We start from the raw sequence: 17,990 nt of genomic DNA, 5'->3' as shown, positions 1-17,990 counted from the left end.
AAATATGCACAGGACACTTGGAAAACACACTAAAGAGCATATAAAACCAGAAAAAAGCATAATATGGGACCTTTAACATTTGCTCCAGGCCTGATATTTGTCTGACTTTATTGGTTTCTTGATTGTGTTGCCCTTTGTACCCGCTATTTATTTACCCATCCTGCCCTAACAAACGTATTTGTCTTTCACCATTAACAATAGTGAGTGGTATCCAGACATTCAGCTAAAACAACTCTTCACTCCTCATTAGTAAAATAGAAGTTTAATAATCCAAAATTACTCCTAAGATCAACCATTGATCTCAAATATCAACTGTCAAATACGGCTTTTTTTCCTTCCTTTTCCAAATCATTTGTTTAACATGTTTGGATTCATGTGCTTTCTATCAGAAAGAAAACTGCTACCGTCTATAAATATGTTTGTGTTTATGCAAAGCTTTTCCAAAACCATTAACCATATACCTGAGGACACTTGTGATGGATGCATGAAAGAGAGAGCCTCAGAAAGAGGGTGATGTGTATTTGTGTGTGTGTGTGTGTGTGTGTGTGTGTGTGTGTGTGTGTGTGTGTGTGTGTGTGTGTGTGTGTGTGTGTGAGAGAGAGAGAGAGAGAGAAAGAAAGAGACAGAGAGAGAGGTCTGTGCAGCGTTTCCGAAGCAGATCAATATTAAATGAAGAAAAGCTAGTTGCTCTAATGTCTGTCCCATCCAGCTTCTTACTCATTACCATGAGGCTGCTCTGTATTTTCTTTGCATATTTCTCCTGTCCCTCCTCATTTCCTTCTCCTCTCTGACCTTATTTCTCCTTTTTTATCCTCAAAGTCCTTCCACTAGTTTGCCTTCATGTCACCCCCCCCCCCCTCCCCATTCAGCGTAAGTCCCCTTCCTCATCCATTTCTCTAGCTCCTCTTTTATCTCTGCCTCTGCCTCCCTGTCACTGCTACGCTCATAATGTAGCATAAAATGGGCTCAATTAAATCACAGATAATGTAGAGCAGAAAATTCAACTTGCGCTGTGTGAACAATACAAATTGGCAGACCTCCTCACGCACACAGAAACACACACATCACTCAAAACTGTTGACGGAGACAAAGTGCAGCAGAGTTGATTTGTCTATACGCATACATGTGTGTCGCTCTGAATTACCAAACTGTTATAAATTAAATGTAGAAAAGGAAACACTGTCAAGAATTAAGGATATTTTAGGACAGTTTTTCTGAATCGCTACTCAATAAATATTAGGTCTGGTTAAAAATATTGATTCATCAATGCATTGCAATTTTTTTTCCCCAATTCAATATTGATTCAGGGAAATCCTGAGGTCGATTATTTATGTTGTAATGACACCCAGTATTACTCTCCTCAAGAAAAATGGAAATTAGATTTTTAAAAGTTACATGTGCTGCATAGAAGTATTGAGAAACAAACTTCATAAATATTAGACTCGGGTAAAGCGTTGGGACACTGGAAGACACAGAGGGCAGCATGTGTACCGTAGGGATCCAGCTCCGGGTGTGCCACTAATTAAAAGAACAGAATCAGAATTCGTCTACAGTTTAGAACAGAAACCACAAGCAGTCAAGCAGTTAGCTCAGAAAGAATAACTTGTAATTCATAGATTTTTCCACTGAACCACAATAGTTTTCTTCAGGCATGTTAGCATTTGGTGTAATAGTGTGGCTTTATTTTGAAAACACTATAGTGTGCTTACCGTTTTTTACCCAGTATCCTTTTGTATAAGAATTAAGAATGTTTCTAATCACCAGGGATACTTGGGAATTATTTTCTACTTCATCCAGAGTCTCCATAAGCAATCACATTTTTTAAAACATAAATAAAACAGGTTACCTCAGCTTCAGACGCACAGTAAGCCTGGATAAGGACAATGAGAAATGTCCCTGCCAGGCTCCCGTCCAGCAGAGCACTCCCTGTTGGTTTGACTCATTAAATGGAAAGTTTAATCTAGCAGTTGGAGCAATTAGCTTCTGAACTGTCTTTTTAACAGCGTCAAATAAAGAGAGAGAGCAGGAGAGAAAGAGAGAGAGAAATAAGTGCCAAAGTGTTTACAGTTAAAACATTACGTTACCGTTCTTCCTTTCCTTCTTCCAGCTACATCTTTACTTCCTTCTTTCATTTCCTCCCTTCTTTCCTATTATCCTTTCTCATTTTATTGAGTTCCTTTCTTGTCCGCCTTCATCCTTATTCATTACCGTATTTGCCTCTTCCCTTCCATCTGGTCCAATTTAAATCTGCCCTTTCAATTTTAACCCATGACTTCTTGCAAGCTTGTTATCTTCCTCAAATCCTTACTGTATTTCCTTTCACTTCCCACTGGTTTTCTTCTTAAATTCTGTCATTCACATCCATTTTTTCATTTATTCCTTTCCTTTTTTTTTTTTTTTTTTAAATGTGTCCTTCTTAAGTTTGTGTAACCTTACTTCCTCCCTTATTCCCTTTACTTGTTGTAATATTTCTACTCTATTTCTGCCCTTCTTCAACCAATCACTCCTTCCTTCCTTACTTTCAAAAAGGCAGAAGTTATTTCCTTCTGACTCTCAATGATCAAGAGACGGTAGCAAAAAGATATTAGAATTATAGAATCAGTACAAAACGTCACATCAGCACTAAGAAAGCCTGGTTGATTCACCAGGAGAGAAAAGTGTCTCCAGTACAGATAGAGGACGTTTCTCAATTCTTATGAAAGTCAATTCAGTGTGTTTTGTAATTTTCTTAAGGCTCCTGTTTTCATATTGGGCGACATCCAGCAGTTTGGGAAGATTTATCTAAAGTCCCTTTGAGCCCTTCACAAATTGCCTTTATAATTTCAGTGCCACGTTAGGTGAAGAAACCTTGGCAGAGTTTAGTTGCAAGAACAGCGACAGAACTCCCAACTCGTGCTTTGATTTTACTTATTAAAGATTACATGTGGTGGGAATGAATCACTTTGAAGGCTTTGATCTATATCAGCAGATAGAAACAGAGCAAAGTAAGATTTGTGTATTAGCTCTTGGATGAAGTGATCAGAAGGAGGTTTGAAACATATTTTAGCACAACGACTCGTATGGTATGCAGGTGAACTCTTTACTCCTCCCTACGGTTACTTTGTGTTAGACGCTACAACTTATTCTAAGTCAATCCATGCAATTCAACCATAGATACGGGCTAAAAATCTGAGTTATTACTTTTTTTTTTACTGTTTTGGAATTTTAAAGACAACAAACAGCCTTCTTTTAAAGCCTTTGGGTTTGAGAAGGGCCTATCCAGATTTACGTCACTTTGGGAAAAGCCAAGACAGAAGCAAACACATTTATTAAATGGCCAATGGGGTAAAAACGTGTGGAATCATGTGATGAAAGATCCAGATATAGGGTCACTTGTAGATCAAGGGTTAAAACATATTGGGGACTGTAGAGGTGATAGTATGAAAGTCAAGGTAAAGAGTGAAGAAAAGGCCTTTCCATATAAAACGCTTCTGTAGCTCTACCATAGCTACCTCAAGAGTTTAGTTTACCTGAACATCGCAATCTCTAGCTTCTTCAGCTTGTGTTCAGCCTCCTCCTTCAAACTGACAACCAATCACCATATTGTAAACCAAAAAATTAATGTCCTAGTTCTTTAAATTAAGATTAAAAAAAAGACAAGAGAAACCCCAAATGTACTTTGACATTAAGTAGGTCATGGGTAAGGCTTTATATGAAGGTTATGTGAGGTATCGTCATTACTTCTAAAATCGGATAATATGTCATCATGACAGCATAAGGGAGAGCCTCCATCATAATGGGTTTCTTATCAGTCACTTTTCTTTATAAAATCCATCACTGATGTTTGACAAATGGCACACAGTAGCCCTGCTCTGTCTTTGTCTGTTCATATATGATGCTTTGTCCTTTTTTGGGGTAATATGCACCAGCCCACACAAGGACACCTTATTGTCACATGTATCCGTCTTATGACGCTGTATTTCCTACTGCTTCTTCCATGGTAATTAGCCATTTTCCTCTGTGATGCTGCTGTGACTGAATCCCTTACCCTAAACCCAAAATCAAGAAACTTTCTCTCTTTTTCACTTAAAATTTACATAAATGCTAATCGTAGACCTGTTCCTTCTTTTGCTCTCATGCATGCACGGATAACGACAACACGGTGTCACCTTGCGTTCCCTCCCTTCATAATTTAATATGTATACACACAGCTCCCTCTTGTCTCCCTCTCTTTCCCTCTATATTTTCCTGCTCTAATTTAGTAGATGGCTTTTTGTGCGCCAGTGGCTGTTCCCCTGCTGTGACAGCACCTGTACATAGCCTCTCTGCTGGGCCGTGTGACTGACAGCTCTGGGCAGGGAGTCAGCCATTTTTATCCTGAGGACGCATCCAAGAGCCTGCGTGTGTTTGGAGTTTTAAGGGCTGATCTGACTGGAGGGTACTGTGGGGAAGCAGCATGCAACTAAGCTTGTGTGTGTTGTTTCATGTGAGACTGTCCTTGAGGACGAGGAGGAAAGAGTCTGAGCAAATTCTAATGAACTGAGTATTTTGTTGGTCCAAATTGGATAGTGTCTTTTAGAATTGGGTATTGTGTACACATATTTACAATGTAGGTAACATTGGTTGTTGTTGTTGAAACACAAGCAAATGAACACACGTGTGTTCTGTCTGCTAGTTTGTCCCTGTCACACAAACACCGTGTCATAATCATGATGTATCTTCACGATCATCTATCTGTTCACGGCCTCCTTGGGAGAGTGAGAAAGCACCTTTCTACTTGTACTGGCACTACAGTGACTGGCACTACAGTGATTGTTGCAAGAACAGCCTGGCACGGCAGTGTTCTCTCTCGTGATTAAGTGGGCAAAAATATGTATGAGTACATGGAGCAGCTGGACACATCAGAGCACAAGTGTCCTCTAAAGTTTTCTCTTCTGGCATCTTATTAAAAATAGAAAAACATGATCAGAGGTAGATTGTAGTGCCTTTGTAGATTATACTGCATTTGTTTTAAAGTTATTATTTCTCTAAGCAGTCACACCGAAACAGATTTATAAAGGTGATTGATTGGGAATAAAAAATGACTGATGATTAACCAAAATTGTATTCACAGAAATGTCAGCAGTTGTTTTTTTTTTACGTTGCTGTCTCTCTTCCAGAATGGTCAACTGCAGCAGCGTTTGGATAATGTCCAGAGAGACTTCATTGTCTTCAACAGAGAAAAGTAAGGACCCTTTATTTCATACCTTCCGGATTCTGCACAACTAATTCTATAAAACTGTTGTTGAAGAATTTTAATGATAGTATTAACCTTGAAAGAACACCGCAACTGTCAGTGCTGAGAAAGTATTCAACATTTGTTGGGTCAAAAGAACATAAAATAGTCTACAAAATATACTCTCCATGGTGACTCTAATGGTGTTTTGTAGACCGTATAGAAGCCCTGTTTTCTTTTTTTTTTGAAGATAGTTTCCATTGCGTGCTGGTAAAAGCATGTAGGACAGTGTTAAAGGACAGTATCCAGCTATTTATGACTAATGATATGGCCTTCTGTGGGTGTTGGATTCAAGCAAATTCATAGCGATTGGCAGAGGTAGCGTCCCCAAAATTACACTATATTCTGATTATGAGAATTAGTCACTTATGAAAGTTAATCCAAAAATGAGGACATTAAAGGCAAGTCAAAGATAACACTGACCGCTGATTTGCATAAGAACATTATAAAATAGGTGCAATGTTTACTAAATGGGGAAATGGGGAGCCGAGACAAAAATAGAACTGAAAAAAAGACGTATTATATTTCAAACACAAAATGAAGGGCCAATTACAGCCCTTTGTTATCGGTCTCCATCATTGCTTTAGCTTAGCGTTTTCTAGAATAGACCGAGGAGGCATGCCAATACACTAGCTTCTCAAATAGTTAGGAAAACATTTGGGGACGAGACGTTTTCTTGTAAATGGCTGATAAAGTTGTCAAGTGTTTCAGATGCTCCAGCTGAATATTTAATTGTATTTGGGTACAGATTACCATGGACAGAATAAGGAAGATCTGTCCACGGGAACACAGAACTCAGATCAACAGATGCAGAGGGAGTTGAACTTAACCCTCTTTTAGGAAGTCGTTACTCCACAACATATTTACATTGGGTATATTTGTTTTTTGCTTTATGAGAAAAAGATGACAAAAATGCCATCCACATTAGCTTCTATTGGTCAATATGACTCTGGGCATCACTTTGTTTAGAGAGTACACAAGCAGAATGTGAGAAGAAAGAAATCTCTGATGTGGACTGTGATTCATTATGTTTCTAATAGAGCGGTCTTCTTCATGCTCTTTCAGGTGCTGCCATCTGTTCTGAGACTAATATGAGGTGTTCTCTACTCAACAGGTCTAAGAAAGCAGTGGTGGACTCAGAGTCCTCTGAACTATCCACGAGTGAGAAGAACAAGGCAATAGAGGACGGACAGAACAACAATGTTGAACCGGCTGCCTTCTTATCAGGATAGTCCTCCTGACTCCAGATCCCCTCTTAATCCTGTATCACTTGCACCTTTCCACAGCTTGTAGATCTGACATTAACACCCAGGCACTTCCTGTTCTATCAGCACAGGCACTCAGAATCAGTCTTCAGCATTCATGCTACCATCTATACAAACACAAATACATAATGTGCTTGTGCTTCACTGTTCACAAAAAAACCACATGATCACGAGCTGCAGAACTGCAGGAGAGAGATGGACTCCAAAAAGCAACAGCCATGCCCACAGCGCAGCTTTCTGCTTTCTTGTCATTACGAACATACTCATATCATCACTCCTGGACATCCCTCTGGTGCTCTCAAGTCTGCTCGACCTCAACAAAGGACAACATGCAGACCTGAAGAGGAAGACACCCCCTTGCCAATAAAGAAACAATGCCACACCTGCCCCGCTCTAGCAGGAAATCAAGTCTGATGTGGTCATCTAATGCTGAAAGCTGGATGTGCTGCTGCTGCTTTGGACTGGGCACTCAGATTTAAATCTCAGCTAGCTAAGCCTTCCTGGATAATCATTTAAATACAGCAATGATTTTCCAGCGCTACAGGAACAAGAATTAATACAAGGAATGCATTGGAGATTGGAGCATGACACTAAACAGTACAAAACATTAAAATGGAGAGATAATTTAAAAAAAAGGTACAACGAGGCCTTCGTTTTTAAGACAGCAACCACAGATTCCTCTAACATATAAAATACAGAGACGAACTGTAGGCTTGAGCATGAATGGCTCACTTTATAATAGCAGCAGATACTTGGTTGCAATGGTCATTATGCATAGCTTTGCTAGTCAATCTAACAGAGAGTAGGATTACATTAGTTGGTACGCTGGCCCAGCTGCATCAGCTGCTGATAGAGGCAAAAGTTTTCTTCATTTGTGTATGCTTTAAATGACTACTGAGCCAATACAACGTTTGAAATGCAGTTAAAAAATAATGGATTCAATGTTAAGCTTGATTGTCTATTCTTTACCTTCTGAGTTTCCATGGAGATGCTTGTTTAAGGTTAAAAAAGGAAGTAGACAAATGCTGATTAAACACTGACTATTTAGTTGAACTTTTGCCTTTATCTTCAAATGACAAATTGGGCCTTGAAATCAACGTTTATAACTACGAAAACATCGAAAAATTGTACATGGTAGATGTTATATGTTCTGCACTGAACCTTGCTTTGCACATGCTTCTTCATCTACTGTAGCATTTATGCACAGATAGACAAAAAAATCTAAAACTGTGAGTGAAGACATATTCCCTGAGAGATTGTTTTATAGACAAGGATTAAGCTGAGTTCCAGATAAGATTCATTTTTGAGTTACTGTCTGCATTCAAATTTGTTTTTATCCATTTATTTGAATGTTCTTCCCCTTTTTTTGTTGGATTCAACCAATGACAAAAGATCAGTCTGTCAATTTGTAATTTCAATTAGTTCAATAACACTGCAACAAAAAAACTGGATTCGACCGATTGGTGGAAATATTCTTAATACAGATATTTGAAATAATGAAAGTAATGAATAGATATCAGACACAGCAATAACCTTCATTCTTACTGTAGACTTGTTTTCACGTCATGTCAAAGATATCACACTTGCCTCTCAGTTTTCAGCCTTACAACATCAAATGGAACACAACTGTTTCCCTTCAACTTCACCTGTAGGTAAAGTAAACTTTTTCACAAACTGTGAGTAAATGTGATTTCTATTAACGCTTAGTCATTCTATTGATCTTAAACTCTTCTACCTACAACATGACTCAACACTTTAAGCATATGATACTTATTATATTTAAGACATATTTCACTCTTTTCAGTTCATAATTGTTGGCACTTTATATTTAAAGTTGATACAATGTTTTGACTTACCTTTGTGTTGTTGCTGTTGTTGCTGTTGTTGTTGTTGTTGTCATTGATGTAATTTTACACATCCAAAGGAGGTTTCCTGTATAAGTTATAAGATATAGTGAGATAGTTACGTAGATGGACTTTATCCTGGGAAAAAATAATACTTTGATTATCTTGTACTTGTTCAAGCAAAAAAAAAAAAGGCTTTTCCAGTTAGGTAGTGGAAGTTATCAGATGAAGCGGATTCAAATGCGAAAAAAAGTAAACAAGACAATAATCGTTGACGTTTTACCCAGGTAATGCCATTTTCAACAAAGTCTCTATTTAAAACAATTATTTAGCCAGGGAACAGTTGTTCCACACCTGTGATTTTTATTCCTATTACGGTTTTGTTGTCCATGAGTTGTCACTGTGTGTTCATTGTATTCAAATGTGATGGAGTTGCAAACTATTGAGGTGTGCCTTAAATAATGATTTTCTTTTTCTGAAACAATCTGACTATTGTGTGGTCTTTATTTCATTTTATTTCTTGCCAAATGACTGTATTTTTTTTATTGAGGATACGTATTTTTTTCATTTCTTGTAATAGCTTTGAAATGAAAATCAATGATATTAACAAAGGAGAAAAATAAGATGTTTACATTTCAGGTCTTCAGCCCTGAATTTGCCTCAACTAGGCCAGTGTTACTGTATAAATGGCTTCGATTGCCTGCTACAATTTTAAATATCATGCTGCCCCCTAGTGTTTGCTGCAATTAAGTGCAGTTAGTGACAAGCAGAAGGGTGGATAGACTTGATATGAACACTGATGTTAAAACGCAGAAAAAAATCTAACATATTTTATTAAAAGAGACAGAAGGAGAAACAAAAAAACATTTCTCATCTCCAACTTAATTGTCTGCCAAAACATGAATCTGGTCGAATCTGAAAAGTGTTGGCAAGAATATTCTCTCCCACTCTTTCTATGTGTCTCGGGGCATTCCTGGATAATGCATCCTCAGCATGAGTCATCATCCATATGCTTTACTTGTTCTCTCTCCCCCTCTCTCTCTGACTCTCACCCAGACATCTCCACACTTAACAGATCTGTCTACAATTTCCCTAGGTCATCCAGAAGTCACAGTCACTTCTCTCCTCCTCAGTGGGCTCTGCTGAGGCAGCATTTAATTACAGCATTAACGGCCGATCTGAAGGGGAGTTCAGTTGATAAATGCTTCCTCAATCTGCCTGGAAACACCACAGATAAGAGCAGCAAACCACAGTACACACAGGCAAAGCTTGAAGATAATTCTTACATTAACTAGAACATGACGATACTCACTCATATACAGTACCCTCACCAGTTATTTTAAGTGAGTCAGAGACACTTTCCAAAAGCTTGTACCTCACAAACAAGCTAAAACCACACACACCACTGCTGTTTGGATTGAGGTTGCTGACTCAGCCTTTTTGTAAACAACTAGTCTGCATTTAACGTTCATCATCTCTCCCATCTGACTGATTCGTATGATTTCATAAGACATCAACTCACTGTTTAATAATGCACCCGGGGCATTGCAGTGATTTGCAGGAGGAGCTGAGAGGATAATTTGATGGCTACTGCTTTTACCCCAGCATCATCATAACTTCAAATGACAATAATATATTCCAAACAGAATCACTCTGTCATAAAGGAGCGGCCCTGCTGATAAAACATAGGACCGAATAGGAAAGGTAACAGTGGTTTAACTTCTGTTAACTGCTGAAGTGCTGACCTCCAAGATTATGATGTTCTATACCACTAAACCCTGCAACATTGACATAAAAAACATTACATTTATAGTTAAAAAAAAAACGTAATCTGCTTTACAATAAGAGACAGAGATAATAATGACAAAACTACCGAGCTACTCAATATATTTTTTTTAAATCGCCATGTAATGTAGGCCTACTGTAGGTTTGCCAGACTAAAATGATACATTATTGCATAATGCATGTGTGAGAAATGTAGGCCTATATGTAAAAATGTATACAGTAGGCCTATAGAATTCACGTAGGCAGCGTCCACAGCCAAATTCAATTGAAATGAAAACTCTATTAAGGAAATCCAGTAGGCTACCTAAAAAGACTCCCATAATGCTTAAATAGCCTAGCTTAAATATTCTCGGCTACCAAAACCAGCTGTATCATAGTAGGCCTAAGAATCATTTACCTTTTCTGCTGGTGGGAAGCGCCAAGACTGGCATTTTGTGTTAGTCAAGTTGCTCATTAGTCACTTCCGTAATATTTACAGTCTATGGTCACTTCACAAATGTTTGATATATGAACCACTCTTAGAACATGTCAACATGTCAGCACCAGGTTAGTACTACAATGATCAACTTTACAGTAGCCTATAAGCCTATTGCAGGGGTGGGCAACTGGCGGCCCCCCATCAACCCTCAACGTGGCCCTCGGGTCAATTTTTTACGTATCAATTAATTGGAAACATGAAGAAAAACATGACAAAATCTGCCATGAAATCATGAAAACCAGAAATATGTCCATAATAATATTTGATCACTGGTATATGTTGAGTTAAATTTGAGACATTATTGACTGTAATCGTTTTTGTGTCCTACAATTTGGCCCCCTGGCAGTGAGAATTAAATGAATGTGGCCCTTGCTGTGACCAAAGTTGCCCATCCCTGGACTATTGTCTTGTTCTACACTCATTAGCAGTGAAGTGCTGCTCACTGTTACTCCTGGTGGCCGTTAGATGAATTACTTTAAATAGAAGCAGTAGGCATACTGTATAGGCTACTGCCCTTTGGCTCCATTAAAAAGAGAATCTATTTCCCTTTGAAGATTAGATCTATATAGGCCTACATTTGTGCCTTTTCATTAGTCTTATATCTGACTCTTTTCTCACCTGCCTTCGAAAAAGGCAGTTTGGACTCTCCTCTAGCATTGTTTGGATTATGTGTGCATGTTGCTCTTTAAGTTAAAAACCTCTCAAGCCTGTCTGAATTTCTTACACAGTAAGTCACAGGCACTACAGTACTGTCTACACCAGGGATGGGCAACTTTAGTCACAGCAAGGGCCACATTCATTTAATTCTCACTGCCAGAGGGCCAAATTGTAGGATACAAAAACGATTACAGTCAATTATGTCTCAAATTTAACTCAACATATACCAGTGATCAAATATGATTATTGACATTCTTCTGGTTTTCATGATTTCATGGCAGATTTTGTCATGTTTTCTTTCCCAGTTTCTAATTGATATGTAAAAATTTACCCGAGGGCCGCATGTGGCCCCCGGGCCGCCAGTTGCCCACCCCTGGTCTACACATTGGACTGTTTATGGTCTAATCAGAGGGACTGCAATTTAATGGAAACGGTGTTGAAGGCAGTGCTTGTTTTATAGGATTTGTGTATACTGTATTTTGAAGGACTATTAACTTAATCAAAGTTTATATCTTTTTTAAATGTAATGCTTACATAAAGGCAAATTGATTAACTCATTTACAATATTTTTTTCAGTTTGTAAAAATGTTATAGTGTTATATTGTAGCTGTTTTTAAATCTAGAGAGACTTTCTACAGAAACATTGATTTATTCAGGAGGGGGGGGGCCCTTCATGCATACATTATGATTCTTAATTTGATAATTGAAATGAGAGTTCTTAGTCAATCAGTTGCAACTCATGTTTATTCAGGAAACAAATCATACCTCCACAACACACGCTAACTTTTTACCTGCCATCTCTGGGTTTTGATACAACAGTAAAAAAAAAAATCAACAACAAAAAAAACAACAAAGGTTGTCAAACTAACATAAATACAACAAACCACCACTTGCACCTGCCTTTCAGTCTGCCACACCACTGCCAAAAAAATAAAAAACGCCATCTCCTTCCCTCCCTCCCCAGCAGCGGGACAGCGACAAAAAAAGCTTCCCTTACTGCACCACAATCCGCTTCCTTATGGGAAAACAGCAGTGCCATAAAAAAGAGCTCTTTAACACCCTAAACACAATCAGATCCGGAGTTATTAAGGTAAACTTAAGTGGACCCACAGCTATTTCAGGCTGACCTTGAATTAGTATTGGTCAGGATTGCATTAGACGGCTGTGTTAGCATGACACAGGTATGATGGTGTTCCTCTTCTCCTAAAATGAGAGCCCAGTTTGTAATGGAAAAGTAAAGCTGAAGGTGAAGTTATGTTATCTTTAAGCAGGTTTTGTTACTTATTCATTTCATTGCATCTGATTTTTCTTGTTTTTTTCTCCCATTGTTTTCTTCCAACTGCAAAGCTCTTCATTACACGTTAGGGCTGAGCTACAAGGGACGGTTTATTGTTACTTTTTTTTTTTTTAAATCTTTTCCCCTTTTCAAGATGACATTTCAGGATGCAATAAGCTAGAAGCAAATGCAAAGGACAGTTTCTCACAATGTTCTTCTTTGTAGAGCCATGATGGATGCAGAAAAACTAAACAAACCTTTCAGGGAAAAGCAAACAATTGCTAAGTTTTTAACATCAATATTTATGCAATCAATACATCATGGGGAAGGTATTCATCAAACATTGCGAGGAGTCTAGTGCAAAAGGACCATGGATTACGTCACCCATGTTTTTGTGGTCCATGCAGCTCTATTATCCGAATGCACTTCTCCTGAAAGATTTGATAAATACCTTGAACTTGTTCCAGTAAACCAAAACAGGCTGCAACAACATCAGTCACAAAGCTACATTACATTTACCATACATACAATGCCACCTAGTGCTAATCAATGGTACTGCATGATATTACATGGCTAATGTGGGATCTAGTGTTAATGTTTTACTGACTAGGGGAGAAAGCAGGTGACTGAAAAGGGGGGTGACATTGAAAGCTGACCAGGATGAAAGAACCGCAGCAACAGTCAGAGAAGAAGTATCTGTTTTCCTTTGAGGAGACAGTTAGTTTTTGTTTTCTGATTGAATGTGATGGCATGAGTTTTACTGGTGTAATTTCCCATGACCAAAGCACCAAGTGACGAGTTTTAACTGCATTTTTTTGGTGTTTTCTATACTGGTAAAAAGTGAGACTACAACTTGTTAAGTGTAAAGTGCTCTGATGGTAACTTTAGTACCAATTCAAAACCACCATCCCAGGAAAAGGGATACTGTTCTCATCCGAGCACGGTAGCATTGTGACAGGTAAGGCATGAGGATTCAGTGTTTTGCTCTTTTTTTTACTTTGAACTAATCATGGTCCTATGCATCTCCTCCTCCTCCTCCTCCCACACCCCCCACCCCCTTCCCTTTCCCCTTTCCCTCCCACACTCCCTCCCACCCTTAATCCTGCACTCTGGCTGCTGTCCTTTGTCTGGATGCATCCCCTCCTCCAGCTCTCGCTGTTTAACTGAGGGATGTGATGTTGGAACGACCACCGGGGGGCACTACAATACGCCGGCCAGCAGGCCTGATGGGGATGTCGTCTGGGGTGGGGGGACCTGGAAGGAGATAAAATGAAAGCAGGATGAAGCAAGTTACATGGAAAAAGAGAATTCAAGGCAGAGGGATGGAGAGAAAAAGGGGGATGGAGGCCAAAGTGGAAAACAGGCAAAAAAAAGTATTTCTACTGTATTTTCTTGTTTTTGCAGACGACATAATAACGAGAAAAATGTAGAAAATACAGCGTAATCGAATGTCACAATGTCGGTGAATTAGTGCTGCTGAAACATTAACAAAAGATGCTACAGTTTGACATGAAGCACGGGGTTTCCAAAGAGAGAGAGCCAGGGGCTTCTGCTGTAACAAATTAGGACATAAATGGAAAGCAGAAGGATGTCAGACTAGGCTACGCTGCATCTTAGCAAACACTCCTTCCCATCGCCTGCCAGACAAGTAAATCCACTCAGCATGTGGTAGTCCTGGAACAACTAAAATAGATAGGGGACTGACTCATTGTTAAAGTAGAGTACACACTCATACAGGAATATACACAAAACTATTAAAAACCTGGGAAGGTCAGGAGCAGCCTCCCTCCCCGCTAAAGTTATGTACTTAAATGTAGAAATTCTTTCCAGGAGAGGTCACCTTCTCCTTTAATCGATGATGTATCACGCTTGTAAAGACAGGTTGCCCAACACAGCCAAAGGGCTAAAAATCATTCTGCGAGCATCTCTTTAAAATGACTTTTACACCATTAGAAACACTGTACGCCAGACATAGTCCATTGATGACCCTATAGGGACAATTCAGGTCATAAAATGACCTCATTCAGGCACTGTAATTAATTACTAACATAACATTATAAATGTATTTTAATGATTTCTTTTTACCAAAAGGCTTTTAATGCAGATGAAGCTAGCCTTGCTTCATTTGTCCGTACCTGATGGTATATAAAAAGGTTTTAAAGTGGGCTATTTCACTCATTCAGTAGTTTTTCTATCTATTGTTTAACATAGAAATGCATACTTTCTCAAAAACTTTTCCCCCCAGGTTGCTTAAGGCAGATGAGATTTGAAACATTATGTTTATTGAAATATCCTACGTCTCTTGTGAGGTTCAGCATGACGTAATTTGTCTACACTTTTAAGTTGCCGTAGGAAATGCTACAGTCTGGTCCTTCACTTTTTTTTTTTAACTTCAACCCTTTATAAGATGTATTTGTGAAAGCCTGCTATACACATTAACAAAGACAGCCAAGACTGTAGTGAGTACAGCTGTGATGTGTCCAGGTTCCAGTGGGTTGCTGTCATTGAATTAACATGAATACATTAAGTCTGTCAGGGAGGACATGGCAACCAGCATCAGTGAGAGATACAGTATGTTTTCTCTGTTTGACATGAAACAGTGGAAACACTGACTGTCTGCTTTCGAGACAAAAACGACATCTAATCCAATCAAATGCTGACCTTAAATATGAGCACCATTAGACTGTCATTCAGCAGCTCTGCATGACTGAACAGATGTTGAATGTCAGTACATGGTGGTGTGATCTCTCTCACTAACAGATAGGCTGTATGAATAACCGCGTCCAGATGCCTGAAGTAGACACATGTCTACTGCACATTTTAGGCCTAAAGCCAAAAATAAAATTCCAGCGTGACTCAAAAGTATACATGTGGAAAAAACAAGATTTCCGACTGTAACTCGACGTTATAAAGCGGATGTAGGTTGAGGTCACAGTGTCCTAAAGTGTAATCAAAAGAGGACTGAAATACTGTGCAACAGGGATTCAACAGGAGGATTAATGGTGCATTTTTTAGAGGTGAGTCATTTCACACACTGCTGAACTCTTTGAGCAAGAGAGATGAGATTTTGAATGATGAAAAAACTTGTCACATATATTTATATTGTTTGCATGCTTGACAGAAATTAGACAAGTCTGACCCTTTGTTTAAAACATGCAGAAATGCAAGATAATAGAATAAACCATGTGCAAACAATGAAACAATGTCGTATTTAGGGATGCATATGCATGATGGATGAATATGGGTCGAAAAGCAGAGTTTCAGATTATGTTACTGACTTCATGTCAAACCAAACTTAAACAAAATAGCACACCAGATTGTGATTGTGTACATAAATTATATGCAATGCTGTCTACTTGTTGACCCACTAAAACTGAAAGGATCCAACTTTCTGACTTGCATAAACAGAATAATTGCCATATAAACTGTGCATGAACCCTTTTAAAGAGCAGCATGAAACAAGGCAGACAAATGCATGCCATACTGTGCACATCATACAGGGTGAAGCATAGATAGTGAGGGATTATTAGGTCACGCGACAGGCGTGTGACTTATCACCACAGACTTCTGAGTGCATCTTTAATGGTAACCCATGATGAAAAAGTCACATGTTTGTCACAGCATGGAGCTCAGTAGTGTTGGATTGACTGAAGCACATGCATGCTTCTTTGATGCTTCTACGTACAACATGTAGAAAATACAGACCAAACACATGAGAGGGTTATAGCAGAGCAGGGGGCTTATTAGGAAGATGTCCTCACCGCAGGGTGCAGGGTTACCTGTTAGACTAAATCCAGACTGGTGCAGGTTTCTGACAGGCTGTTTGGTGGGAGAGGTACGCGCAGAGGCAGAGGGGGTTCCACCACGGGACATGGAGAACTCAGACACAGGGCCGTCATACATTCCCCTGGGTACTGCCCTCAGGACGGCCAGCTACAGGAAGCGGAATCAGAGCAGAGAAGAAGAATAAGTAAAAGAAAAAGAAGAGGAAGAAAGGATGGGTAATAAAACAAAGACAAACAGTGTTGTATCTCAAAAGATTTGATGCAACCAAGTCAACACCTGTTTTGCATTACATGGTTGTTTGTGCAACTGTTTGTCTATGAATAATTTATGCATTTTTCAGAGAGCCCGTTTTCCTGCTGAGAGCTGTTTCCAGATTTACACATCCACACAGAAAAAAAAAACAAACACATCAAGTAAGCAAACACTTTTACACACTGGAGCAGAAAATGCCAAACAGTGCTTTCAGATCAGATTTAGTTTAATGCGAGCAATGAAAAGGCCTTTGTCTGTCTGTCAGTCTGTTCTTCTGCCTGTCTGTCTGTGGCGTGACACAGAGGAATCTTGGAAGCTCTGTCAGGAGTTAAAAAGAGACATCTGCGAGTGAAGAAAGCATAACAGTAACTGCTACCAAGATAAACAGCACACTGTTGCTGCAGCTCCATTTTCTCATCAGCAGCCAGCAGCAAATTAGGAAATGGTCTAACAATGACATTTTTTGGCCACTGAGTAAGAGAAGAGAGTGCATGAACTGTTTTGAGTTAAAGCTGGTGAACATCAAATGGTTTGATGGGGTCAACCCTTAATACTGTGAAAAGATTAGATGGAACTTTTTCTATTTATTTTTTAGCTTTTAAGTGTAACCATTTGTGGCACTCCTAATCCTGAAAATGTCTTTGCTTTCTTCATTTTCTTTTCAACTTTTTGTGACACCTATTTTCTGAGGTGATTAATGCAAATTGTCTCAATAACATAACGCTTTCAATTTATAATTTTATTCTCCTTCTCTTCTACTTCTTTTTTGCACAACACTGTTTCTGACTAATTCTATTTAATATATGTCAACAATTTGAAGATTCAGAAACAGGTGTTCCATGTAAAAAAAAAACACTCAAGTTTTTGTGCTTGATGTCTTGTTTGAAATGAATGCGTAACACAACATATGTGTACCAGGAGAGTTTTTTTTTCCGTATTCTCTGGCTTCCAAATGACTTCTCTCTTGTGAAAGTTGCAATTCTAAGTCAGATTCATCACCTCGGATTGTACAGATGTATACATTTGTGATTGAGTTTAACTTTAGACATTGGTGACATTTTCCTCTATGTGGTAGGTCTCTCTCTCTCTCTCTCTCTCTCTCTCTTACAAAGCCTTGACTCCCCTCACTGCATGGACCTTTAACATCACAGTGCTGAAGTGAAGCCAGCACCCCCTGGATGAACCCATGAGGCTGCAGATAGACTTATACAGTGCCTTTCCCCACATCCCACTTCACTGCCTCAATCTTTTTTGTGCCCAGTGTGATAATGCACCAAATGCAGCAAATATTTTCCTTTGCACTGCAGGCATTCTTGTGTATTTTAAGCATTCATCATTTATCAGAGATTATGGTCAGCAAACAGCGACTAAAGTGCAGTACACTTCTCTTTCA

The 17,990-nt window shown here is 38.9% G+C and overlaps 2 protein-coding genes across 4 annotated transcripts in view; one reads left to right on the top strand and one right to left on the bottom strand.

Moving 5' to 3' along the window:
• Nucleotides 1–7,088, top strand: part of stk32a (serine/threonine kinase 32A) — a 65,026-nt gene extending 57,938 nt beyond the window's left edge. Inside the window, exons 12-13 of the mRNA XM_061055132.1 lie at nucleotides 5,139–5,203; nucleotides 6,369–7,088. Of these exons, the coding sequence (XP_060911115.1) occupies nucleotides 5,139–5,203; nucleotides 6,369–6,486 (183 nt within the window). The 3' untranslated portion in view covers nucleotides 6,487–7,088. The remainder of the gene's footprint in view (nucleotides 1–5,138; nucleotides 5,204–6,368) is intronic.
• Nucleotides 7,089–12,009: 4,921 nt separating this feature from the next.
• dpysl3 (dihydropyrimidinase like 3) overlaps nucleotides 12,010–17,990 on the bottom strand; it is a 42,893-nt gene continuing 36,912 nt past the window's right edge. For 2 of the 3 annotated variants that reach the window (XM_061055128.1, XM_061055131.1), the window contains exons 13-14: nucleotides 16,321–16,492; nucleotides 12,010–13,813 (exon numbers count right to left, since the gene is read on the bottom strand). In XM_061055128.1, the coding sequence (XP_060911111.1) occupies nucleotides 13,719–13,813; nucleotides 16,321–16,492 (267 nt within the window). In that variant the 3' untranslated portion in view covers nucleotides 12,010–13,718. The remainder of the gene's footprint in view (nucleotides 13,814–16,320; nucleotides 16,493–17,990) is intronic. The other variant, XM_061055130.1, reaches the window with a different exon arrangement.

Source organism: Labrus mixtus, chromosome 14, assembly GCF_963584025.1.
Source record: "Labrus mixtus chromosome 14, fLabMix1.1, whole genome shotgun sequence".
Lineage (NCBI taxonomy): Eukaryota > Metazoa > Chordata > Actinopteri > Labriformes > Labridae > Labrus > Labrus mixtus.
Note: the sequence above shows the minus strand (reverse complement) of the source record. Positions and strands in the feature narration are given on the sequence as shown.